This window comes from Apodemus sylvaticus, chromosome 9 (assembly GCF_947179515.1).
Source record: "Apodemus sylvaticus chromosome 9, mApoSyl1.1, whole genome shotgun sequence".
NCBI lineage: Eukaryota > Metazoa > Chordata > Mammalia > Rodentia > Muridae > Apodemus > Apodemus sylvaticus.
Window position 1 is genome coordinate 90,982,684 of NC_067480.1, and position 27,120 is coordinate 91,009,803.

A 27,120-nucleotide genomic window follows, 5' to 3' on the forward strand; every position below is an offset into this window, starting at 1 on the left:
CCCTAAAATTAAAATTATATAGACTTGAACTGGTATTTACTGAATTCCTAGATTTTCAAGTGAATCTGTCCTCTAAGGATTACCAGGTTTTTCTAGAACAGCACAACTGTACTATGTGGACAATTAATCTCTGTTGCCAATTCAACTAGACTTGGAATCACCTAGGAGATTGTGTGTGGCATACCACTTGGTATATCTATGAGATTGTTTTGTAAAGGTCACCTGAGGGTTGGGGAGAGCCATCCTGAGTGTGGATGGCATCATTCTCTTGGACCATGAAAGATGAGAGGGAAAAGTTGATAACAGAGAATTTTTCTTGCTCCGCTTTAGGTTTGTGATGGAGTGAATTGCTGTACTTCCTGGTTGGCCATGAAATAAGCAGGCCTGCTCTGCCATGCATTCCCATTGCCATGATAGTCTCTTGGGTCATGTGACCATGGGACAAATGTCCCAAAACCATGACTCAAATCCTCCCTCCCTCCAGGTTGTTCAGTTACAGACAAGTTAACTGTAAGTAGTATACTTCTTGGCTACTGAAAGGCCATGCTAGGGTAGCCAGCTCACCTTTTACACAGGAGCCAAGAGACAGAAGCCCTTTTGGTGCTTAATATCCTAGGCTTATGAAAAACCATTAAACATTTCTGCCTTCAAGAGACCTCCCATATTTGTTTGTCACAGAAGTGATTCTTCTCCTGTAGGTTCAGTGTCATAGAAATGGAAGCCCCTACAGACACCAGCTCTCAGTATATTTAGGGAAAATCCTAGAGTTTCTTTTGAAGATCCTAGACTGGCTGCATAGGGGATTGTCAGAGGCTGTGAGGCAGTTGCAATTGGACTTCAGAGTTGAACTGGGTTGTGGGGACAATTGACTTCTTTTCTGGAAAATACTTCATATGTCTCTAAGATCCCAGCAATATTCTGATGGTCTAGTGGGGTAAGATGGCTTATTTATTGCACCGCTTATTTTCCATATTGCAACCACTGTCACACAGAGTATCTCAGTAACTCTCAGTCATAAGGGCAAATGGTGACTATTAATTATACTGTATAATTAATGTAGTGATTTGAGATACTTAGACTTCTAAAGAGTATTAATTTTTGGAGAAACTAAATCTAATGGTAGAATGCTGCTATAAATAGGTAGGTGCAGAAACAATAAATAAGGCCCCTCTTTTCAATGCCAGTCTCTCTAGAACAGGAATCCAACATCAGATAAGTGATATAGCTCCTCCTTTGCAGATATCCCCACCGACCCCTGAGTTGTGTAATTCTTTGTTAGCTCTTTATATGCATAGGACATTAGGGCATAAGGGTTGAACACAGTGGTAATGGAGCTGGAATCAGATCCAACATCTCTGTTCATCTCAGGTGAGTCAGGAGAATGCTTCATAGTCGCATACAGGCTGGGTGGGTGTGGATGACAGGGATTACTGGGTGGGTCCATGATGACACAGAGCATTAAAGTGTGCTTACTTAATGGGTTCTGCTTGTACTAAGACATTGTGGATAATTCCTGAGTCAAAGCATTTCATTTTTCCTATTTCATCCCATGTTAAAAGTGAATCATAATATATTAGAGTTTTGCTTTGCATACCAGATATAAAGGAATGAGTTCAGAACAGCATAATCAGTGAAAAGCAAGTCTTATGAGAGAGTCCTGTTACTCTCTGTATGGTAGATCATTTTCTAATGTTATATTAATGCATGATTATACACATGACCCAATGGCCTTCTTTTCTCCCTTAACTAGGGAACAAATGCAGGAACTTTCTCATAGGGGCAAAGACTCTTTCTCTGAGCTCTCTTCTCAGTTTCAAAGAAGGCTTCTTAATTGAAAGTTCTATGACAGCTAGTTTTCTACTTAGAAGTTTCATAACACCACATCATCTCAAAACTAAATTACATATATATATAAAATTATAAAATGTATATAATATTTTATTGCTCCCTAAAACACATTGAGGTACACTCATTTCATAACATTCTTTGTGAAGAATTGGGATTCTACTTAGTATTTTTATTTGCATATTTTTATTATTTAAACCTCACACATAATGCATCAAATTTTGGTGTTTTGTAAATTATGGTTTTAAAAATATTTATTTTATGCATGTAATTGTTTTGCCTGTATGTATGTATGTATGTATGTATGTATGTATGTATGTATATGCACTACATGTGTGCCTGGTGTCTACATATGGCAGAAGATATCAGATTTCCTGGAACTGGATTTACAGAAGGTTATGAGTTATCATATAGATTCTGGGAATTAAACCCAGGTCCTTTGTAAGAACAAGTGCTATAAATCACTTATTCCTTACAAGTTACATGTGTGTGTGTGTATGCATATATATGTGTGTGCATGTTTAGCATGAACTCAAGTTTCATGGAATGATCCATGAAATACAGAGTCCCTAGATTTGTAGGATTTTCCACTCAACAGAGTTGTGTGTTCAAATACTGCTTTATAGAAATAATATTTTAGTATTTTGTTTTTTTAGCTTTTAGAAAACATTATATTTCATTTTCATAAACCATCCATCTGTTTCTACCACACACTATTAGTGTGCTGGCTAGTTTTACATTAATTTGACACAAACTAGAGTTATTAAAGTGGAGGGAGCCTCAGTTGAGAAAATAAATGTATAAGATTGGGCTGCAGGTGAACCTGTAGAACATTTTCTTAAGGGGGAGAGTCTGGTCTATTGTAGGTGATGCCCTTCCTGGTCTTGTGGTCCTGGGTTCTATAAGAATGTAGGCTGAATTCCTGATCTCTCTAAGACTTTTACCATGAAAGGATATTGGATTTTGTCAAAGACTTTTTCAGCATCTAATGAAATGATCATGTGGCTTTTCTTTCTTTGAGTTTGTTTATATAGTGGTTTGCATTGATGGACTTTTCATATATTGAACCATCCTTGCATTCCTGGGATAAAACCTACTTGATTGTGGTGAATGGTGGTTTTAATATGTTCTTGGATTTGGTTTGGGAGTATTTTATTGAGTATTTTTGCACTGATATTCACAAGCAAAAAATGGTTTGAAGTTCCCTTTCTTTGTTGAGTCTTTGTATGTTTTAGATATTAGAGTAATTGTGTTTTCATAAAATGAATTAGGTAGTATTCCTTCTATTTCTATTTTGTGGAATAGTTTGAGGAACCTTAGTATTAGCTCTTCTTTGAAGGTCTGGTAGAATCCTGCCCTAAAACCAAAACCATCTGTCCCTGGGCTTTTGGTTATTGTTGTTATTGTTGTTGGGGAGTTTTTTAATGATTGCTTCTATTTCCTTTAGGGTTTAGGTAGTTTACCTGATCTTAATTTAACTTTGGTACATGATTTCTGTCTAGAAAATTATCTATTTCATCTAGATTTTCCAGTTTTGTTGAGTAAAGGCTGTTGTAGTAAGATTTGATGATATTTTGAATTTCCTCCGTTTTTGTTGTTTTGTCTCCCATTCATTTCTGATTTTGTTAATTAGGATACTGTCTCTATGCTGCTTAGTTAGTTTGGCTAAGTGTTTATCTACCTTGTTGATTGTTTTCAAAGAACCAGATCTTGGTTTTGTTGATTATTTGTATCATTTTGTTGATTATTTGTTTCTAATTGGTTGATTTCAGCCCTGATTTTGATTATTTCCTGCCTTCTACTCTTCTTTGGTAGAGTAGATTCTTTTTGCCTAGAGCTTTCAGATATACTTTTACGTTGCTGGAATGAGAACTTTCTAATTTCTTTATGGAGGCACTTAGTGTTATGATCCAGGTTAGAAGAGAGGCGTGTGTGTGTGTGTGTGTGGGCGGTATGGGGGAGGGGAAGCTGTGGTTGGAATGCATTGTATGAGAGAAGAAAGGAAGGGATGGCTTGGGAGGGATCAGCCTGGTGGTACTAGTCTATGATCCTTGTACCTAGGAGGTTGAGGTAGGAAGATTGTGAGCTGTAGGCTAGCCTGGGTTACCTAGTGGGAACCTGTCTCAGAAAAACAGGCTAATGAGATGGTTCAGAGGGTAATACTGCTTTTAGTGTAAACCTGATGACTTGAGTCTGATCCAAAGATGCTAAATTCAAAAGGCAGATGCACTGACACAGGTCTGTGATTCCAACATCCCTATAGAATGATGGAGGTGGAGATGGGAGAATCACCTGGAAGCTCATAACCTGCTAGCCTCCCATACAGAGTGTTGGGAACAAAACTGACCCAGTCTCAATGAAGAGAACCAACTCCTGAAAATTGTCTTCTAACCACAAATATGTGGTTTGTGCATGCCTGCATTTACAGACATGTGCCACACACAGACCTGATAATAAGTTAGATGATAATTACCAAAGCAACAAACAAAACCAACAAAACAAAACAAAGTAAAAATAATAACAACATAAACAAGAATGGAAGATGGTATGGTCACAATTCTACACTGATTAGCCTAGAGATTTTTTTCTTTCAAGTTGATTAATTCCATTATAAAAATAGGGTTTTTTCTCTTTCCTTCAGGGAAGAAATCAACAAATGTTCTGTGGTACCATTATGACAACATAACTAGCAATACTAGTTTTTAAATAATGCATTCATGTGAACAAGTTAAAAATAGGCTGTTTGTACTTAATAGCATGGCATAATTTCTCCATAAAGGGGGTCTTTGAAGAAGGACAACACCACTGCAGTAACACAAATACAATTATCCCGCCTCCTCCTTCCTCTTCTTCCTTCCCTTCCCTTCCCTTCCCTTCCCTTCCCTTCCCTTCCCTCCCCTCCCCTCCCCTCCCCTCCCCTCCCCTCCCCTCCCCTCCCCTCCCCTCCCCTTCCCTTCCTTTTTGCATAAAGTTGATTTCAGAGAGTGTGTGGTCCTCAAATCTGACAGCCAGCTTTGGCACTCAAACTGTTGACTCAGAATGGTTTTCTCTGGTTCAAAGATCAGAGTGTCCTTCAGTGAGTGGTATCATAGAATTTGGATACCTTCTATGGCAGGTTCATTGGGATACTATCATTCATGGTGTTTTTTTTTCAGGCTTGAGGTCAAATGTATAATAATGGTAATGACTGATATTTTCCTAGGGTTTGATAGACCATCTCCATGCCCCAATCTCATTCCATGCACATAGCATAGCTATATTTTGTCAATATGACTATCTCTATTGTAGTACAGGGAATGGTTGCTCAATACCAATAGCCATGGATGAGAGAGATGGCTTAGTGGGTAAGAGAGACTGACATATAAGCACAAAGACCTGAGCTCAAACCCCAAGAACCGATGTAAATACCTGAGTGCAGACATACATCCCTGTAGCCCCATCACTGTAGAAGCCAGAGACAGGGGGATGACAGGGCCTATCTGACCACTAGCCTATCTCTAGCTTCAGTGAGAGATCCTATCTATGTCAAAGAAATGAAATATGGTGGGCAGAAGAGCAGAACCCCTGGTGTTCTCCTCTAGCTTCCGCATGGGTGCGTGTTCCCATTCTGGTACACATGCCCACTCATGTTCACCTGAGATGAAACCAAAACTAATGCTTCAGCAGATCACAGTGTCGTGTCCAGAACTCATGTCTCTTGAGTGTATTTCTTCTCTTTTTAAAATAGCACGTGTCAATGCTAATAGAATAATGCTATCAAAAACAAATGTGCAGACACAGGTACCAGGTGACATTATTAAAGGATCAGGATTCTTAATGAAGAATTTCCTAAAGAGCTTGGAGAGCTATGCACTTCATAAACGCATGCTGTTAAGGTAAACTCGAGACTCAGAGGTGCTTCTGACAGGGTTTGTGGTTGGGTGGCTGGGGTGGGTGCGTGTTTGGTAGCTGAGAATGCTCTTGAATCATTAGGAACTGCTATATTGATTCTCTTGGGCTAAATAAAGCTTTAGGTAAAGCACTGACAGTAAAAAACAACCATTTACTTTAACTACATGTACTGGTACTAATTTAGAAAATGATGCTTTTTACAGTAATGCAGAAAACAGTTTTACTGGTGAATCCAAAGTAAGGCGGCCCGATTCTTTGAAGGGCGACTGGTGCTATCAAGGACAATGGTATCCTTGTTCATTCCCCATGTATTTTACACGCAGATTAGGGATGTGAAGCACATTGCATCCAGTACACTATATTGCATATATAAGCCATCTAAGCAACTTGCTTTGCGAAAGTTTTTTGGCATGAGTTCTGAGACTTAACTTGGCTGATATAAATTCTTCTGTATGTCTGAAATAATCTCTTCAAGGACATGGTCTCAAATGGAATCTGTATTCAGATGTCATCTTATCTTGCTGTGAGAGCCTTTCTCTCTGCTATTATGCACATTAAAAAATTGCACTAGCTTTATTACAAGAGAGAGCAGTAAATAAAAAATGGTGGTTTTTCTAGAGCAGGTCGTTATTAGAAAAAAATCTATGTCAGGAAAACTAGATCTTGAATTTCAGAATAAATTTAAAGTAATTTGGAAGGTTAAAAAATAGCAGGAAAGAGGGAGATAACAGAAAATAACCGTAGAAAACCTACTCTTAAATTATTTCTGAATAAATATGAGGTGACTGGACAAGAAGAAAAGAGTGCTAGGATGATTGAAGAAATAGTAACACGTGGACTTCTGGGTTGCTACCCAGACCCTGAACTCCAGAGCAAGGAGCATATAGAGTTAGCTTGGTCACCTCCTCCACTTCCTGCCACAATAACCCCCTGATCCCAGTTACCACTGTAGAGGCCAGAATCTCCATGGCAACTTCCAATTCCCAAGCCCCCTCTGGGCTTACACTGTGTGTCCGAGTAAAGAAGATGGCTCTCCTTTGTTTTGTTGATTTGGCAGACACTTTTATTTAATGTTAATGTCCACACCCCAAACAGCTGTCACCATCTATGTCTGTGAACTTGCTGTGGTCCTGGTACCAGATTTTGAGTCTCTGTTATGTCATATGGTGAGGAGGGCACATTCCTTTGTTTCTCAGCATAGAATCGTGTTCAGGTGTCAAAACTGTACATTGGCATTGATCACTGTTGACCATGATCCTGTTATCGATGCTGGGGACAACTCTCTCTATCTTAAAGCAAGGACCTTTGCTTTCAAAACTTGGAATTTATTGGGGCACTGTATTTGTAGATGGAATGTAGATCAAATTTTGGTATCAAATGTTGATAATTTGGACCCTTACTAAAGAGAATCTCCCTTTTCTTAAAGCCTAGAACTAATAAATACTCCAGTTTAGGATGGTCTCATTTCCCCCATTTAATCTAGATACTTCAGACTTATGGAGGACCCTGTCATATACAGCATGTGCAATTCCAATTAAAAATGATGTGAAAAACTTTTCACAAAGGTCTTCAGTGACATATTATATGTGGTACAATAATCTAAATTTACTTAGCACTCAGATCTAGTATATGCTGTTTTCGTAATGAATAGAAATAATAACCCCTCTTATCTACTTTTCATGTTTTTTTAAAGCTTCAGATAACTCCATTAATGAGTCAGCCAATATAAACAAAACTGCTTTAGAGTCACAAGCTCTTATTTTCATTCCTAGAAGCTTAGCGTGCTGAAAGATCTTTTTATTTACTTATTTTTACTTTGATATCGAGCCTAGTGGCTTTTTATTTTTAAATGGAAACATAATTAGGCCATTCAGAAACCTGTAGAGTACAGGTTAAACAGCAGTCAAAACAGTCTTCTTGAAGAGGAAATCATTGAAAATATGCTGCTTCTCCCTGCAAATCGCAGAGATGACCTTTGAAAGCCTGCTTTGTATGTCGCTCTGCAGAGAAGCTAGCTGGTGACTAAGCAAGAGTAAATTAAGAGTTTCCCACACACAGTTTAACACACAACAAAGCAATCTGTATTGGTAATAAGAAGAAAAAGAGGAAGAATGAAAAGAGAGATTAAAAAGCTGCCAGGCTTAATTCTCCAACAGCGCATCTCAAAGGGGGAAAAGGTACCCCTGAATATCTCTATCAATTGAAATGTATTTGAATTATCCAAGAGAAGCCAACACTATACCTGAATTCAGACTGCTGCAAACAGGCTGGGGGATGGATTAACTTCCCTGGATTCCATGACAATGCTTCCACTCTCTCAGGTTATACTGTATCCCACCAGGAGTAACAGGATTTCATTTACATTCTATTTATTAGAGGTATTTCAAGCCTGTCAGGTCTCTTTCCAATTTCCATCCTTCTCCTTTCAAAATGCCCCATGTTTCTTGTGTGTAGGGAGAAAGAGTTGGAAATGAAGCTATTTTTTCTAAATTGACATTGTGAGTTAACATATAAAGTAATGAGGTTCATTATGACGTTTTCTCCCTCTTATTATATAGCAGTTCTCATGCGTGCATGCCATGATATTGTGTTCTCATGCGTGCATGTCATTATATTATTTTGATCTGCTTCATCCCTCTCCAAAATTTCCCAGGCACCCCAGCTCTGTTGCTTTTTTTCCCCCGATTATATTTCTCCTTACAAAGATCCTCCTTTATGTTCCTATATTGCTTGTATTTCATTATCCTCTCTTCTACCTATCAAATGCATCAACCTCTTTCTCCTCTCCCATGATACCCTGTCTGTTTCCTGGGGTGAAGGGTGCAATGTGAGTGTGTGTATGTGTGTGTGTGTATACACGTTCATATGTATGGACGTCTGTATAAACAAATGTACGCATATGTGCATGTGCACGCACACACATCTATGTCTAGACTTTCCATATTAGAGAAGACATGCACTATTAGTTTTTATGCATCTGGATTATTTCACTGTGACAATGATGATCTCCATTTGCATCCACTTTTCTATAGATGTCATGGTTGCATTTTCCTTTGCGGCAGAAAAAAAAAAAAAAAACCTCCACAATTGTCTACCTACTTTCCTCCTTTTATGGGACTATAGGTGCATGTGAATGTGTGCACATACATTCACGCACACTCATTTATCTCTAGATAGACTCCTCATCTTAGAGAAAACATGCACATCTAGTCTGGTTCTGTTGCCTAGGTACTATGGCCAGTGCTCTAGTAAACATGCGTGTGCTTGTGTCTCATGGTGTACTGACTTAGAGTCCCCTGGGAATATACCCCAGAGTGAAAGAGTTCTTTTTATTTTGTTGAAGAAATTCCACAATGATTCCCACAGTGGCTATTCAGGATACATTCCCACCAACAGTGTCTATGTTTTCTTCTTTCTCCCTATCTTCACTAGCATTTATTGTCATGTGTTTCCTTGACAAGAGCCATTCTGTCTGAGGTGGAAAAAAATCCCCCAACAATTTTAATTTGCATTTCCTCCATGGCTAAGTTTTGAATATATATTTTTTTCAAGTATCTGTTGGCTATTTGTTTTATTTCTTTGGAGCACTGTTTGTCAACTTCATTATCCCATTTGCTGACTGGAAGGAATTTTGGTGTTGAATTTTTACAGTTAATATATTTTAATACTGATTTCTTGACTGATGAACACTCAGCAAAGATATTTTTTCTTTCATTATGTAACCTGTTTTGTTAATATAATACACTACTCTCCTACTCAATGTTTTTAAAGGCCTAAAATTTAGGGGAACATATCTCTATTTTTTTTATTTATTTGATGACTACCATACAATCAAAAAACATATCAAGTTCTGCTTGATTTAGTCCTGACAAATTTCTCACAGGAGTTCTAGGCACATAAATGAGATTGGGACAAGCAGTGGCTTATTAGACAACACCAACTCAAGTCTGTGCTCCTCAAAGGCAAACACAAACCCAGCAGTGCCTCAGTCTTGGGTTAAGGTGATGACATGTTCAGAGATTGACAATAAAGCTGGCTACCACTCAAGAGTGATTTATAAGTGAATTTTCCTCTGCAGAATAAAACAAGTGGAAACATTTTACACAAATAGGAAAAGGGCTCTTGAGGGAGGAGGAGAGAAGAGAATACAGAAGAAATGAAAGGGGATAAAGGAGAATAGTAGGATACCAATGATCTGAAGGAGAAAATAAGAAAACAGAGGGATTTTTTTAGGGAGGCAGAAAGAAGGGAGGTGAATTGAGAAGGAGGGAGATGTGTAAAAATACCAACAAGGATTCTGAAAAAGCCACAAGGAATCACATTAACAATTTACCTATTAAAAAACCCCCATAATACATCTAATTCCATATATAAACATACAGACATAGTTTTATCGAACTTTTTTTTTTAATTTTTTTTATTATTATTCGATATAATTTATTTACATTTCAAATGATTTCCCCTCTTCTAGCCCCCCCACTCCCCGAAAGTCCCGCAAGCCCCCTTCTCTTCCCCTGTCCTCCCACCCACCCCTTCCCACTCATCTGGGATGAGCATCTTCTCTCCAAGTGCCAAAGACCAAATAAACAAACATCTCAATACAGACATGTGTCTTTTTAGTTGTTTTGTCTAAGAGACTCCCAAAGCATACAGTCTATCACTGGTACCCTTGGTTACCTCCCCAGGGGTGGAAGTTAAGTCCCTGTGGCGGAAGACACCATGAACTCTGTAAATCCTGAGCTGGAACTGCCTTGAACACTCCTTCCCTGATGACTAGATCTCTTGGTTTCAGAAGGCACCATGCAAGCTTCATCCAGTTGTCCTACCCAACTGTGACACCTGATAAGCACATCTACAGAACACCATGCCACAGTAACTCTGTTGGTACAGGAGTAGCACACATACCCTAGGAGTAAGCACCAGCTCTCTGATTGGACTGGCATTCTGCTAAACAAGAGGAAAAATCATTTCTGGTATTGGAAACCTAGCTAACTATGGAGTGCTAATGAAGCCATGGTCATTGTAGGAGAATCTATAGCTACAAATTTAGTAAACCAACCTAGTCCCTAACAGCAACATAAACTTAATTATATATACCCACAGATTAGTATAGTCTTCACCACTCATCAAAGTAACTTCTCTTCTTTGCAACAGTGTCTACTACAGAAAACTACAACCAATCAAAATGAAGAACTGTAGAGCCTGGTCCCAGTGGATACATCTACAAAACACTCTTGCTTCCAAGACTCAGCATTGCAGAAGAGGTGGCAATAAGTGTCAGAACCAGGGGATCAGGAGTTTTCTATGAGGTTGTGTCTCCTAGTAATATCAGAACCTACAACCATAAATTGTCATTAACACAACTGTCCAAATGTGAGCTGAACAAGGACAACAGCAATGGACAGGACAAAGTGGATAGGGAAAGGCCCATGAGGCCTCAACCCTACTGGAAGACACGCCCCCCCAAGACACTCCCCCCCCCCCCCCCGCGAGACAGAGTTTCTCAGTGTAGCCCTGGCTGTCCTGGAACTTGCTCTATAGACCAGGCTCGCTTCGAACTCACAGAGATCTGCTTGTCTCTGCCTCCTAGTGCTGGGATAAAAGGTGTGTGCCATCATGCCCAGTTATTTTCTATTTGTATGACAACTGGCATTTATTTATTTTTTTGCTTTTACCTTCTTTGAAAAATATTTGTGACAGTGTAAAGGAAAAGTGGGATTTTGAGTGGGGAATATTGTAATAAGGTATCCATGATCTCTGATCGTCTAGCTCGGATGTTCCCAGCATTCTTTTCTTGGTTGATTGGTGCATTTGATTTCTCTCTCTTTGACTCAGCTGCTTTCCCATTTTTGAGTGTCTATTATTGTTTCGAAAGTGTTATGTTATGCAGTCCAGACTGACTTCAAAGTGTGACCCTTCTGCCTCAATGATCATACTTCTGGGATTACAGGCCTGTACCACCACAAGCTCCTCCCATTCTTTCTTTTAATAATTAAAAACTCTCTTTTTTTTCTCCCTAGAGTGGTAAATCATGTCATTAATTGCCCATTAAACTTATAAAGTTAAAACAAACAATCCTGTTAACATTACATATTTTCAAAATGGTGATTTTTGCTTAGGAAATGGGCTGAGCACTCAAAACCCATAAATGATAATTTATATGTAAGCTTAATTTTGTTTGCCCCCAAAGGCACAGAAACTCCTCAGATCAATTAGAAATACTGTACATTTCCATATTCATCCCTTTTGGAAGTTAATATTTTCATTGAGACCATTCACTGAAAACCACTATGTTCTATTCAGTAGAGACATTCCATAATAGCTAATAGATAAAAACAGATTTTTATACTTACTGTGCCCCACCAGAGAGCATCCGCGTATGTTGAAAACTCCTTATTGGCATCTTTTTCCACCAGATAGACAAGGAAAGATGAAAAAATAAGAACCAGAAATCCGATGTACCAGGCTGTGATTAATTCCTAGGTATAAAAGCAATGCAACATTTTAGAGGTGACAATATTCTTTGGAAAAGGAAACATGAACTCTATAGTAGGTTCACTCATGTAACTGCTTCTAGGAAGTATACGAAGGCTTTAAAGTAATGCATTACCAGTCAGGGCTTCAAATGGCTTGAGCCACGATCTGTGTCAAGTTTATTCAACATTATTGCAATCAACAGAACATTTCAAAAAATTTCTGATGGGCAGAGAGCACGTTTTTACCTTGCTGTGAGCATAAACCACGGAGCCCAGTAATTTCCAGGTCCCTCCCCTTCTGTCCATGCGCACCATACGCAGGATCTGTAGGAATCGGAGACTTCTGAGCGCTGATGTGGCGAAAATATTACCCTGAGTTTTTGCAGAGACAACTGCTATTGAAGCGATGAGAACAATGGTATCTGAAAGAAAGAGGTTGAGGCAGCCATAAGTCACACAACTAATATATTTTATTTCTCAAAACTATTTCTGAAGCATTCATGTGTGTCACTTTGAGTAAACAGAACTCCGTGCTCAGTTTCACCTTCCAGAAAGTAGCAGGGAGTCAATTGACTGCAGAGCTAAAAGGCCCAACATGACTTACCTGTCACTTTAGCTCTGGTCCCTTGACCATTCTGCACTTTTACCGGTACAATTTTGAATCACATAAGCTTCAACACATTGACAATGGCCTCCAGAGAATTCAGACTCTTGGGAAGCTGCAGGGTTATGACGTTTTCTCTTTTCTTTTCTTTTCTTTTCTTTTCTTTTCTTTTCTTTTCTTTTCTTTTCTTTTCTTTTCCTTTCCTTTCCTTTCCTTTCCTTTCCTTTCCTTCCCTTCCCTTCCCTTCCCTTCCCTTCCCTTCCCTTCCCTTCCCTTCCCTTTCCTTTTCTTTTCTTTTCTTTAATTTATTTTTTTATTAAATATATTATTTATTTACATTTCAAATGATCCCCTTTCTTGGTCCCCTCCCCCGAAAGGCCCATAAGCCATATTCCCTCCCCCTGTTCCCCAATCAAACCCCTCCCACTTCCCTGTCCTGGTATTCCCCTATACTGCTGCATTGAGCCTTTCCAGGACCAGGGGCCTCTCCTCCCTTTGATGTCCAACAAGGTCATCCTCTGCTGCCTATGCGTCTGGAGCCATGGGTAACTCTCTGCTTTCATTACTTTCCTCCTCTGCAGCAAGAAGCTCCCAACTCAGCTCCCAACACCATGTGGTTCTGGCTCCCTGGCTAACAGGACAGAGGAATCAGAGTCCATGCCTTGATGAAATGGCCTTGCTTGGTATAATATTGACTCTTGCTAGTTTTGCCAAACAATATCGCATTCTCTCTGATTCAACTATTCTCTTCTGTTGTGGAGTCCACAGTTATGCCTACAGCTTAACAGAAGTCTCCAGTAATCTGAAAGCTCTTGGCTCTCAGTAGGTTCTTTTAACTGGTCTATCAGTTCAGAGATAGTTTCGTACACAAATCAAATAATAAAGTGTGCAATCATGCACCGTGTACCTTGTATGGAAATGGATACTTAGTGTTCGAGGTATTGGCGTTTGGCTTAAAAATATCAGCTTTTTTTTTTTTTTTTTTTTTTGTAAAAGAGAAAAGACAAAAATCAGAAAAGAGAAATTGTAAAATAGAAAAGACAAAGATATAATCACTCATAACTAAATTTATACATGGTAGGAAGAGGGTTTTGAGGTCTTAAAAACAAAGAGACAAAAAACGGCATCCTTTGGCAATGTTAGGGTTCACTTCTTCTCAATATGCTCAAGTCAAATTTCCTTCCTTTGCTTCTTGCTTCAAGGAGGCTGTGCATGGCTGAATTCTGCTCCTTAGAGTGTAGGGATGGCATTTGACATGTTTCTCTGATTCTTGGGAATAACAGATGTATATATAAATCTACCTTCTTCATTCAGATTTTCCTTCCCAAGTGTGGGGCCTCCTTGTGTAAACTGACACAGCATGTCCGAGTCACTCTGCTGGTGCCACTTTTAGGTCCTTGTTCTGAGAGGAAGGATCAGTGATTGACAGCACAAGGCCAAGCCGGAGGATGGTTCTGGTCATACCTAGACTCTACCTTGGGATGAGGCCCCAGAAGGCCTCAAATGTATCCTTGTCTGCTGCTGAGAAGGTACCAAGTGTGTTGTGCAGACACCGAAGACATATTTTAAGTGAGTAGAATCCATCTGCAAATGTGTGATATAATCTCACTTTAGCAAGCATACACATCAATTAGTGTAGGCTGGAAAAGCAAATGAGCACTTGCATAGGTTATTACCACTACTTAGCTGGAAGGGGCAGGCAATCAGGGGATATTAGATACAGGGCATTTTTATTTTCCTAATTCTAAATTTCCACAGTGTTGGGGTTTTATATACACGAACATATAATTTAGAATAAAAAAGCAATGAAAAAGTTATATGTACACAAAAATCATGGCTTTCACCTTTTGGAGAGACTTATTGTGATAACTGTGACTTAAAAGAGACACTGCTTTTACGATCCTAGTAGATAGCTTTGGTTTTATTTTATTGTATTCTTGCATATTACCAAGTACACACTAAATTATTTATGTACTAAAGTACTGAAAACACTGGAAGATGTAAATGGCTAATAATGACACAGAATCTTCAACAAGCAAAAATTTCTATCATGCCTAGTATTTTCTATGATTTTTACACTATCTTTTAAAAATACTTTCAAGTGTGTGTGTGTGTGTGTGTGTGTGTGTGTGTTATCTGTGTGTCTATATCTCTGTGTGGGTATGCGCATGTGAGTACAGATGCCCATAGAGGTTAGCAGGTATTTGAGACCCAGGAGTTGGATTTACAGGCAGTCATGAACCACCCACCTTGACTGATGGGAGCTATACCCTGGTTCTCGGTGAAGCAGTATGTTATCTTAACTGCTGCATAATCTCTCCAGACCTCAAATTTATTTCTGAAAGTTTTGTTTGCAGGTGTCACTGGGTCCCACATATGTGCTTGATGTTCACAAAGGCCACAAGAGGACAGGAGAAACCTTGGACCTGGAGTAACAGATGTTTTTGAGCCACCATGTGGATTCTGGGAACTGAGCCCGGGTACTCTGCAAGAGCAGAAAGTGCTCTTAGCCACTAAGCCCTTTCTCCTGCCCCATACACTTATCTTGATTGTCATGAAACTTATTAATTAGAAATTCTATGGATTTCAGTTCCTAGATGAAGACATGAAGTGTTGAATAAATATATTGCATTGTCAGGGTTTTTTAAAAATCAATTTGTCAATTTGTTAGACTAAGACCTCAAAAAGTATGTTATGAAGTTAGCATATTACAGAAAAGCTAAAGAAAGTAAAAGGAACACTGTTAGTTTGAAGAAAATTTAAAATTAGTCACACAGTGATTCACAATCTAAATGTCTAAAGTCACGAAATATGCAAAGGTAACTGCAGATTGGATTTAATACCCTCATTGTAATTCTGATCAGAAGAGGAAACTAGAGTTCAGTAAAATGAGCAGTCAAATGACACAGAACACTTTCTTTTCCTTCCTTCCTTCCTTTCTTCCTTCCTTCCTTCCTTCCTTCCTTCCTTCCTTCCTTCCTTCCTTCCTTCCTTCCTTCCTTTCCTTTTTTCTTCCTTTCTTAGAACACACTTTCTTTTCTTTCTCTTTTAATCAGCACCACCTATGGTATTTCCTAGGATACTATAGAAGAGAGACTAAACCACAAACCAAAGAGTACGCATGGAGGGACCCATGGCTCCAGCTGTGTATGTAGCAGAGGATGGCATGGTCGGACATCAATGGGATGGAAGGCCCTTTGTCCTATGGAGATTTGATGCCTTAGCTCAGGGGGATGCTGGAGCAGTGAGGGGGGAGTGGGTGAGTGGGAGAGGAGCACCCTCCTAGAGGCAAAGGGGAGGGGGAGAAGGGGATGGGACGGGAGCTTGTGGAGGGCAAACTGGGAAGGGGATATTATTTGTAATGTAAAGGAATAAGGTGATTAATAATAATAATTAAAATCTAAGTACTTTTAACAGTACATGGAATGTGAAACTTATAGGAAAACCTTAAGAATTAAGGAAAAAGTCATTAAGAATCACAGTGCAGGGCTGGTGAGTCCGCTCGGCTACGGCCAAGCCTGAGGATTTGAATTTGATCTCCACAACCCACATAGTGGAAGAACTGACTACCATAAGTTGTTTTCTGACATTAATACAGTGCTGCGGCGAGTCCTCCCAATAAATAATAAATAAAGCAATAAAAAAAGCACCCAAGTGAAACTTCACTACTATGTAGGCTAATTAAATATATAATTAAAAAAAAAAAAACCAAATGGAGTTGGAACACAGATACTTTGCACAGAGGGACGATGGATCTGCAGAAGAATCGGGTTGGATGAAAATCTAGAGGCCATATCCTTAGCTTGCAAGTTATTGTTTAGGGAATACCCAAAGGTCCCTGAAACAGCACAAGATATTACCATTGCTCTCGGCTGCTCGTCATAGCTGGATTGCTGAAGACACGGTATACTTTGGTGTTGGGACATGGAGAAATCAAATTGGAACTGACCTGGAAACTTCTTTACAAATGACTGACTTTCACAGTGCTGGGCCATGCTATGTGGGTCACTGGGAGACAAGAGACATTAGTAGTTTCCTGTGGCCAACCCTTTCTTGATACTAAGATACTAACTTTCCAGGCATGTGCCACCAGCACAACAGTAGCACAAAGGGTGTGTAGTAACCAACTGCTTGTAGATTGGATTTGAGGCCTCTGCTCTACAGGAAGGAATTTATGTCTGGTACAGTAAACTTAGTCAAAGGCTTGGGAGGTTATAGATTGCAAAGACGAATTTACCATTGCTGTTTTGGCAAATGGCATATTATACAACTGTCTAAATATTTAAGTTTATATTCACAGATTGGTGGTTTCCCCACCTTTTTCTAGGGAAGATTCTCTTTTCGAGTCGGTATTTAATTCAGACATTCATGATTGGTCAGAGTGTCGGAATATATGACTCCCAGTACTCAGCCTGCAAATGGGACACCTATAACAACAACAATGGTCAGAGAACAGCACAAAAGACGGGATAGAAACAAAATACAGGAGTCAGAAACTAGGGGACGAGCTGTGAAGTGCTGTGTTCTAGACAGGGCATGGCTACTGTGTTCACAACTGCTCTGCAGCTATGGTTCCCAGCCCAAGATCGGTTAACAAGAAGAACTAACTGGAATTAGTTATTTAGCAACTACAGGAAAAGGAGAGGGCAAAAGGGACAGGAGGATGCATGGAAGTGCCTTGGGAGAGTAGGATTTAGGAATTGGGAGATCTGGGTAGAGCGAAATGGGTTTGAGGGTGCATATGATCAAGATTCATTGTTTCAATGTATGAAGCAATTAAACATAAATATGAGATACTCTCTTGTGAATATAAAGATATATATTGAAACACTGGAGCTTTGCATTTTGTGAAGATACCCCATTTTAGTATAAGTAAAACCAACAGGCAGCTCCTGCAGCTGAGTGATTCACTGGACATTGAGTTATTAGAAAGTACTCAGATTTATTTGTGTGTTGATTTATGTTTTCAGCAGAAACGGAGGGTCAAAATTAAATTGTTTGCCTGCCAGGGGTCATTTGTACGTTTTGATTGTCACAGACGGGAGGAAGTTGCTATTGATATCTAGTGGTTAGAAGCAATTATTTTTTAAAAAAGTTAATTTTTTACTTATTTCCTTTACATCTGGCTCACTGCGCCTCTCCCAGTAACCCCCTCTCACAATCCTTCCCCCACCCTCCCTCCTCTTCTTCTCTGAACAGGTCGGGGCCTCCTGCAAATCCTCTTACCCTGGCACCTCAAGTCTCTGTGAGTCTCCATGCTTCCTCTCCCACTGAGGCCAGGCGAGGCAGCCTGGCTAGAACATATCCCTTGTACAAGCCTACAAATGAGTGAAGTTTCACTTGTGATTTTAAAAATTGCTTTATTTATCATTTATTGGGAGGGCTCACCACAGCACATGTGTTAATGTCAGAGGACAATGTGTGATCCTCTTTCTTCCACTCTGTTACCTGGTGCCCATGTGGAGGCCAAAGGAACACTTGTAGCAGTCAGTCTTGTCTTTTGGAGAATCACAGTCAGGCTGTCAGAAATAGCAATAAGCACCTCTACCCACTGAAATATCTCTTTAGCTATGAGCATATAAATAAATTATAAATTATTAATTTATATAAAATATATAAATTATTAATTTATATAAAATATAAAATAAATATATTTTAAGTGCCATGTTGGCGCCAATTGAGAGTGACATTTTTGGGCATAACAAACAATATTTTCTGCTAAACATCCTTCAATACCTAATGTGGTCCAAAGAATGACTTACCCCCAAATGTCAATAGTGCTGAGGTTAAGGAACCCTTATTTGTATGTATGTGTGTGTGTGTCTGTGTGCGCACGTGTGCGCGTGTATTGCTGTATTTAATCATGTGAACCACTCTATGAACAAACTGAGAAACTGAAGACTGTAGCAGTCAATAACCAAGACTCAACTTCTATAAGTAGTGTAGACAGGAGAAGATGTGTGTGGTTCTTTACATTTTTCTACAATTTTATCAGAAATATTTTCCACGTAAATCTTCAATTCTATCATAAAATGTTTCTATCCCATATTTCAATTAATTTAGCAATGTTTTACATGTCTACCACTTTACTCTTTAATTTTCCATGAAAATTATCAATTTTAACGTGTTTATCTGGAATATTTTCCATGTAAATCTTTAATTTTATCATAAAGTGTTTTTACTTCCCTTTTCAATAAATAAAAAAATAATAAAATAAGAGCTACATACAGCTTATCAGTCTTTGGCCGAGAAAGACAGGGCAGGATGGTGGTAGGGGAAAGAGAAGTGAAAGGTTATGAAAATCAGGTGTATAATTAAGCAAGAATAAACTGTTGTCACATAAAGCATCGAGGGAAGATAAAAGGGGAACAGAGAGACAAAATGATGCTAAGAACAGAAGCTCTTTTTATGACGTATCAAGTGAAAAAACGGGGCTAGAGAAAGAAATAGAAAAGTTAAAGAGCTCAAGACTGCATGAGTAAGGAAAACCTGTAGGTCTAAATGCTTACTTCTTCCCAAGGAAATAGATCCGAACACCTTGGGAAATGCTGAAAGATCGCTTAGTGATTCTAAGCAGTCGGGAGACATACAGACTGTAGACTAATACTGTATTATGGAGGATCCTCACAGTGTCATGCTCACTGAGTAGAGGAGGCTCATGAGGCACTGAGTCATTTAGAAAGATTTATCGAAGAGTTTTCTTTTTTTGAGATTCAGGGAAACGGCAAACGATTTGAACACAGTAAAATCCATAGTGATATTTAAGACACACTGGAGTTTATCAGATCCTTCTAACTTAGCTCCCGCATTGTGTAGTCAGCAAGATCAATATGAATGGATCGTTAGATGGAGTCTAAAGGAGATTAGTCGCCACAAGCTCTTATTATACAGCAGATTCACATGCAAAGGAACGGCAAGGGCAGTCATATGTCTGTACTTGACACGCGTTGCCCTTCATGATGCATCTGTTAGGATTTAGCTCAATGGAAAGAACTGAATTATAAGGTCCGAGAAGAGCTTGGCTGGACACGTCAACACTAGAAACTGCAAGAAGAGAGACATTTTAGAAGTGAAGCACAGGACAGTTGTGGCTGGAGCCCTACACACGCTGAAGACGCTAGGCTTTCAAATTCTTTCTAGATTCTTAGACGATCTTCAGAAATTCTTAGAAAGCTTCTCCTAACATCATGCATTTCTTCCTTGTACTTAAAATTCTTTGCATTTTAATTTTTTTAAAGGGCCAATAACAAACCCAAAATTGAATGATTTTAGTGAAATAGATATTTTAAAGTTTATATATATATATAATCAAAATACCATGAGTATGTAGAAAAATGAATTTATTTTATTTATCAATTAATAAAGTTTTGGCTCACTTTTGGTTTTTCTATGAAATTGACAGTCAGTGTATCTACAGATCTATTTTTATTTTAAAAATATTTCCTTTTATTTTTTGAGATCATTATATAATTATATAATTTTCCCATTCATGTTCCTGGCTCCAAACCCTCTCATATGTCCCTCTTTCATCTCTTTTCAAATTCATGGTATCTTTTTTTCATTAACTGTTACTCATAGCTCTCTCTTTCTCTCTCTCTCTCTCTCTCTCTCTCTATATATATATATATATATATATATATGAATATATATGAATATATTAATAATATATATATTCCTGAATATATAAATATCACCTGCTCAATCAGCATGATGTTCCATGTATTATGTTTTTAGGCATGAACAGTCACAGGGTTCTTTTTTTATTTTATTTATTTTATTATTATTCTTTAATCATTTTTTTAATAGTCCAGTTGTTATCTCATTCCTGGCCTGCCCTCTGACTGTTCCTCATCCCATTCCTCCCCTCCCCCAAACCCCCTCCACTCCAAGAGGATGTCCCCTGCAGCATTCTTTTAAAGACATTTTTCCTAGATAGAGAATTATGATAACACTCTGAATTTTGACTGATGTTAGAGTACACACAAAATGATGGCAATGATTCTCATGAACGGTGTTGGAAAACAATTGTTTCTTTCTCTTTGCTAGTAAAACACAACACATTTTGCTAGCAAAACACAACAAATTTTGCTAGTAAAATTCTAACAAAATAGTAGTATATTAAATGTAGTTCTCAGCACGTTATGAACATGACTGAACTGTTCTAAGATTTCCACATATAACCCTGTGCATTATAAATCATTACCAACTGTATATGTGTGCATGTTTCACAGATTCATGTTACCTGGAGTTACCCTGAATGACTCTGTCCATTTTCCCATATTTTTGTTTGGCTACTCTGTGTGCTTATTCAGACCATTGTTGATCAGGATTGTCTCTGTAACTGTCCAACACGGGTAACTTTCTCTCTTCCAATATGGCAAGCTATGCCTGCCAAGAGGGCGTCCACTCAGGGGCTTTCTTTACCTTCAACCCTTCTGAAGGGATGATGTGATCACTTTTAGGTGATAGGAAGTGAGTGGACATGATATTTGCCATGTTTAGGCTGTGGGGAAGCTTATGCACAGGTGTGCAAGGGTGTGTGCGCACACGCATGCATGCACGCACACGCGCGTGTGTGCACACACATACACACACACACACAGAGAGAGAGAGAGAGAGAGAGAGAGAGAGAGAGAGAGAGAGAGAGAGAGAGAGGGAGGGAGAGAGGGAGAGACAGAGCTTCCTTCTTTCCTAATACATCAACTTCATGTTGTGATGGAGGATGTTCTGAGAAGCTAGGTGTTGCAGCATTTGTCAGCCTACATAAATGTGTAGAGCAGAAAAATCCTTTATTGCATTTTTGCTCCCAACAGGAAGCACCTTCATTAAACAAGGAGAACATTAACTTCTACTTGAAGTTGCTGTAACTAGGGGATTTGGATGTTGTAATAATTAGCATTACACAACTATTTTTATGGTATCAAAATTAGAAAATGCAGTTTTCTAATAAGAATGGATGAATGGAACAAAATATGGTATTTCCTTTCTAGGAAGTGTGGGGTGCAGAGGTTGGAGCAAGGACTATGGTACTCTCTGGGTTCTAAGCCTGGATGCGTCTCTTGTTATCTGCATTTCCTGGGTATAGTTTCTGAACATCTCTGTGGCTCAATTTGCTCATAAAATATTCAAAAGTCTTTATGCCATGGGGTCCTTCTAGGGAATGTATAATAAAATGTATATAAAAGAGTTGATTTATTATTGAGAGAGATTGTATCTATGTATGCTTCCATCTCAGTGGTGATTGTCTTTGGGTGGAGGTGTACGTAAAACTGAGGGTGTGCATGTATTAAGTATGATCTTGAGCAAGCACATATATGCAGCTCTTGTACTAAAAAACCGTTATGGTTCAGGAAAGTGAGCACATTGACCGAGGTAATTTATTTAATCAGAGGTAAGGAAAGCAAAGGAAATGGGCAACGTTTATTGAGTACCTCTGATATATGAGCCTGTGAGGTGAGCTTAGTATACAGATTCTATTTCATTACTTCCCCATAATTGTTCTCCAAGGAAGCCCAGAGGCTATCAATGTGGAGTTCCTAGTTCTGCCCCTTGCTAGCTGTGTGGCCTCAGGTCTATTAATCTTGTGGAGTCGTAGAGTCCTGGGAATAAGGAATAGACTCGCTTTTCTCCAAAGGCTTATATCAAGATTAAATGAGATAATACACATTAAGCCCTTTGCCTGCCTTAGTGTGTTTGACAGTATAATGACTTTTTAATCTGAAAGAATAAAGATGTTAAATGTATGTCTGTATCCTTCACATTTTTATAGATTGTAAAATGATAATAAACAAGTTTAAGAATCACATCCAAGGTCACTTAGTTAGTTAGTGGAGGCAGGAATCAAACTCATGGCTTTCTGATCCCAGCTTGTATCTTACTCCAGGCTTTTCTTTGGCAACTTACGGAGAGCAGAAATGTCAGTAAACAGCCATGCTGACAGTCATTCAGTCTTAAATGAATGTTAAAAAGTATTAATAGTAAAGAAGATGTCAACTTAAAATAGGTTGGCCTGACCATAAAATAGGTTGGCCTGACCACCCAGTTCTCCCAATGTTTAGACCACCAACCAAGGAGAGTACTAGAGGAGCCCATGGCTCCAGACACCAATGTAGCAGAGGATGGCCTTGCCTGACAGCAATGGGAGCGGAGGTCCTTGGTCCCAGGGAGGGTTGATGCCCCAGCATAGGGCGATGCTGGAGTGGTGGGGAGGGAAAGTGTGGCTGGGTGGGTGGGTATGCACTCTCATACAGGCAAAGGGGAGAAGGGAGGGCAGATGTGGGATGGGGGTTGGTCGAGTGGAAACCAGGAAGTGGGATATTATGGGATGGGTTGGTAGAGGGGGTAACTGGGAAGTGGGATATCATTTGAGATGTTAACGAATAGAATGAATAATAAAGAAATGTAAAAAAAAACGAATAAAATAAAATGGTTGCCATTAGGATAAAATTTGGTTGAAACTCTTATACTTAATACTTACATGTTTTAGGTATGCTACTAGGACAACAAAATATGACAGAGTTGTTAGTTAGCCTGTCTTATGTACATGTGACCATTTTTGCATGAGCTTGCCATTACTTCCATGCATATAGCATGTACAATAAACATTATCACCAACATAGTAAGAAGAGATTGAAATTTTGTGGTTTCATTGTATTTGCCCATGTGTACTAATTCTAACCCATCTAAAGAAGCACAGAAGTAAGATATGGGGGCTTGAGCACCCAACTACGCCTGTTGAAAAGCTCAGTTCTGCTCTCCACTTAGGGCCCTTCTAATATCTCAGGGCTGGTTCCCTATCATTAAGATGAGGTGAGTTGGACCAGAAACAGTCAAGGATCCCAATTCTGAATTTCTAGAATTCTAAGGGATGGTATGCACGGTTGAACTCTGAGACACCAGCAAGAGCGTTTGGGAAATCGTCTTTTCCTGCTTTTCCCTCATCCATTTGATTTACTGAGGACCAGTGGGAACACGCACAGCTAAATTACTTAAGATGCTACCATGTACAACTTATACATTCCTTCAACAAAGTCTTTTGTAGTTATGATTGAAGCACCAGGACGAGAACATCTTCTCTAACTCCTGGAGCTTATGTTGAGTAGGGCGGGTCTGCCGTCAAACATAACAGGGCATCATGTAAGTAGCAAGGATGCTGGAGAAATACAAAGCAGATGGAGGATGGCACCATAGAGGAGCACGTGGCTATGGTGGAAGTATCATGGTCTGGGAGATTGTCTTGGAGGAGGAGACCTTGGTGCAGGAGGTGGGGCAGGGTGGCGGTGTTTGAAAAGAACATGCTCTGGGTGGAAGACCGTAAAGATTGAGGCTGAGGCAGCCAGTGCCTGTGTCTAAGGTTCGAGATAAACAGATGAGTTATTAACTGAGTGCAGTGATAGCAGCTGCAGAAGGCTCTGGAACATCAGATGTTTACTTTATAATGACTGTTCTGATGTTGCTATTATTGACATTGGACCCAGCTCAGGCATAAGCTGGATGGCCAGTTACGGAGTCCTGTGTGTTCTAGGAGGAGGGTTAGGTCAACTTTACACAAGTGAGGGTGAAGTGGAGAGGCAAGCAGGTGGTGCTGAGCTGGGGTGAGGGTAGAGAAAGCCAGGCTTGGTCAAGTTCCCACGGTGACATAAAGGAGGCCCAGGCTGCATTCTGGGTCCTGAGTTTGGGTGTCATTTATTGAGAAATGCTGAATGCCATAAGGTGTCATTTATTGAGAAATACTGGCAATGGAGAGGAAGACAGGGGACTGTCTAAGGGGATGAATGAGGAAATAGATTCTAACTTGTTAAATCTGGCATGCCTACTGGATAACTGGTACACAGTAAATGAGGGAGGAGGGGAAGGGAGAAGTCAGGGCTTCAGATACAAGCAACCTGTTGTTTGTTTTTGCGATAGGACTCGTTTCCATTATTCTCATAAATCTATCAAAACTATTGCTTCAGGTTGTAGAGATGGCTCCGTGGTTAAGAGCACTGTCTGCTCTTCCAGATGACCCTGGTTCAACTCCCAGCATCCACAACTGTCTTCAACTCTACTTCCTGGGGATCCAGCACTCATTCAGATAGACATGAAGGCATAACACCAGTGCCCATAAGATAAAAATATTATTTACTAAAATACTCTTGCTTCACAGTATGATGGCAAATGTTTAATTTCAGACATAGGTCATAAATTGGAGGCTGTAAGCAAGCTCCGTTTCTTTGTTAAAAGAACAGAGAAGTGTTTGTTGTTCCCCTGAGAGTTAACATGAAGTAGGAGTAGAGGTCAATGAATTCTGTTTAGGGCACAGGTAGCATCTTGAGTAAATTACCTGAGTGTATTTCCACCAGTATCCAGTCATAAGTATCTTTAGGTGATTAAGAATGTGGGTTAGAGTTTTAAATTATTTCATAAAGCATGTGTAAGACTGGCTTTTAGAAGAAATGGTTTTATATTGTTTACAGTTTTCTTCTAGCACCTATTTTCATAAACACCAAAAGTCAAAACTGGAGCCAGTTTCAGTTCCCAAACAAAGCCCCAAATAGTATTTGACTACAGACTAGAACTCGAGAGTTGGATTCCTATCAAGGAGAGATTAATGTTGAAACTTCTACTGGAAATCCCCTGACCTCTGAAGATGAAATTCAGCACTCAGTGTCTCATGCTGGGTCAGTGATTATTAACCAACAGGTAACAACATCATTGTAGTTTTATATTCAGTGTGCAAACACCAGAGCCTCCCTTCTCATACTGACATCCAGCATATAGCAATTCTGAGTCCTAGCTGATGGTCATATTCATCACTGTTGGGATATATTAATTTTTTTCTTTGAGGAACTTGATCCTTACTTTCAGATGAATTGAGGTTATGATTAATCAACACCTACTACTAAAAGGTTTTGAAAGGACATCTTCAGGAAGCTCTTTGACTGGACTGAGCTATTTGGCTTTTGCAATGGGCCTGCAATTTGAGCTTAAATGTCACCAAGCAAAGGAAACTTATTCGTGGGAATTTATTCTACATTTCATCTTGGGAAATTGAGAATTACCCGGATCACCCGCCTCTCAATCTTTCCCAATGCACAGTTTCTTATTTTAGAAATACGAAATGGATACAGTCTAGGCACTTGGCTAATCCTTGGGGATAAACACTGGGGTGTGGAAATGGAGTTTTCCTCCTGTGGAGAATGAAGGAAAAAAGGTTTTAAAGAAACAAATTAGAGTAAATATAAGCCACAGATAAATGCCTGGCACTCATTGTTACCTTGAAAGCCCATTTCCTCCCACTTGGAGATAAACACAGGTTATATCTGTACACGTGTGGTTTTAGTGCTATTATTAACCAAACAAATTGTGCTTTATTATCTATTAAAGCCCCATCTTTATAAATTTTCCCCAAACTTTGCCCTCTTTTAAAAAAGTTTTAGAACTTCAAAAGTTTGTATTTGCTTCTCTGTACCACTGTTTATGATCCATATAAATATGTGTATGTTTTTATCTGTGCTTAAAAAAAATATCTGGGCCCCAGAGAGGCTTGCATAAGCTGATGCAGTAAGCTATTTCCGAGAGAAAGACTTAGAATTCATAGGACCTGGCATCTGAAGCTGCACCTAGATTGTAACAGACTATCATAGAAATTGCCAAAGCTATAAGCAGAACCTTATTTGGGACATACTTCTCTTCAGAATCAGTTCTGCTCAGGTCAGGAGCTGTCTGTAAAGCTATACTTATGTTTAAGTGTGTGAATCTGTCTGCGTTTGGTAGTGGGGACACCCTAGAGCTTATTGTAAACAGGTGACCTTACAATCTAGCATTCCCTTCTAAAGAGGCTGAAGATGGCTTCACAGAGTTCCAACCACTCAGAAGCCTCATAGTCCTTGTAACTAGATATGGAAATGCATCATGGAGAAATATTTCAAAAATAGTTTCAGATGTGCACATTTTAACAGAAAATAGTCCAGGAAACCACAGAAACTCGATAGGAGAAGGATTGTGAAGACACAGGATGGCAAATATCCCAAGGATTAGCTACAGCACTTTGATGTCTGAGTTCCAAGCACAGAGTTGGAGTCTGTGGTGTGGGCTAACAGCAAATATTTGAAATGTTTTGTAAAATGAAGAAGTAAAAAAGAAAAAAAATGAGATTAAAAAAACCCCAAAGACCCCCAAATCAAAACCTGGACAATATAGGATTAAAACTGCTCGTAGAAGAATCTAAACTTACAAAGTATGTAAAACACGTGCTTCAGTAAACGGAATAGTCACATTCGCATGGCCAAACAAGAGAAAGCTCCAGGAGGTGAAGGCGCCAGT

At 39.2% G+C, this 27,120-nt stretch overlaps 1 protein-coding gene across 2 annotated transcripts in view; it reads right to left on the bottom strand.

The window, feature by feature from the left end:
• Kcnq5 (potassium voltage-gated channel subfamily Q member 5) overlaps nucleotides 1-27,120 on the bottom strand; it is a 557,693-nt gene that overhangs the window by 99,433 nt on the left and 431,140 nt on the right. For both annotated transcript variants that reach the window (XM_052192554.1, XM_052192553.1), the window contains exons 4-5: nucleotides 12,459-12,634; nucleotides 12,090-12,215 (exon numbers count right to left, since the gene is read on the bottom strand). In XM_052192554.1, coding sequence (XP_052048514.1) covers nucleotides 12,090-12,215; nucleotides 12,459-12,634 — 302 coding nt within the window. The remainder of the gene's footprint in view (nucleotides 1-12,089; nucleotides 12,216-12,458; nucleotides 12,635-27,120) is intronic.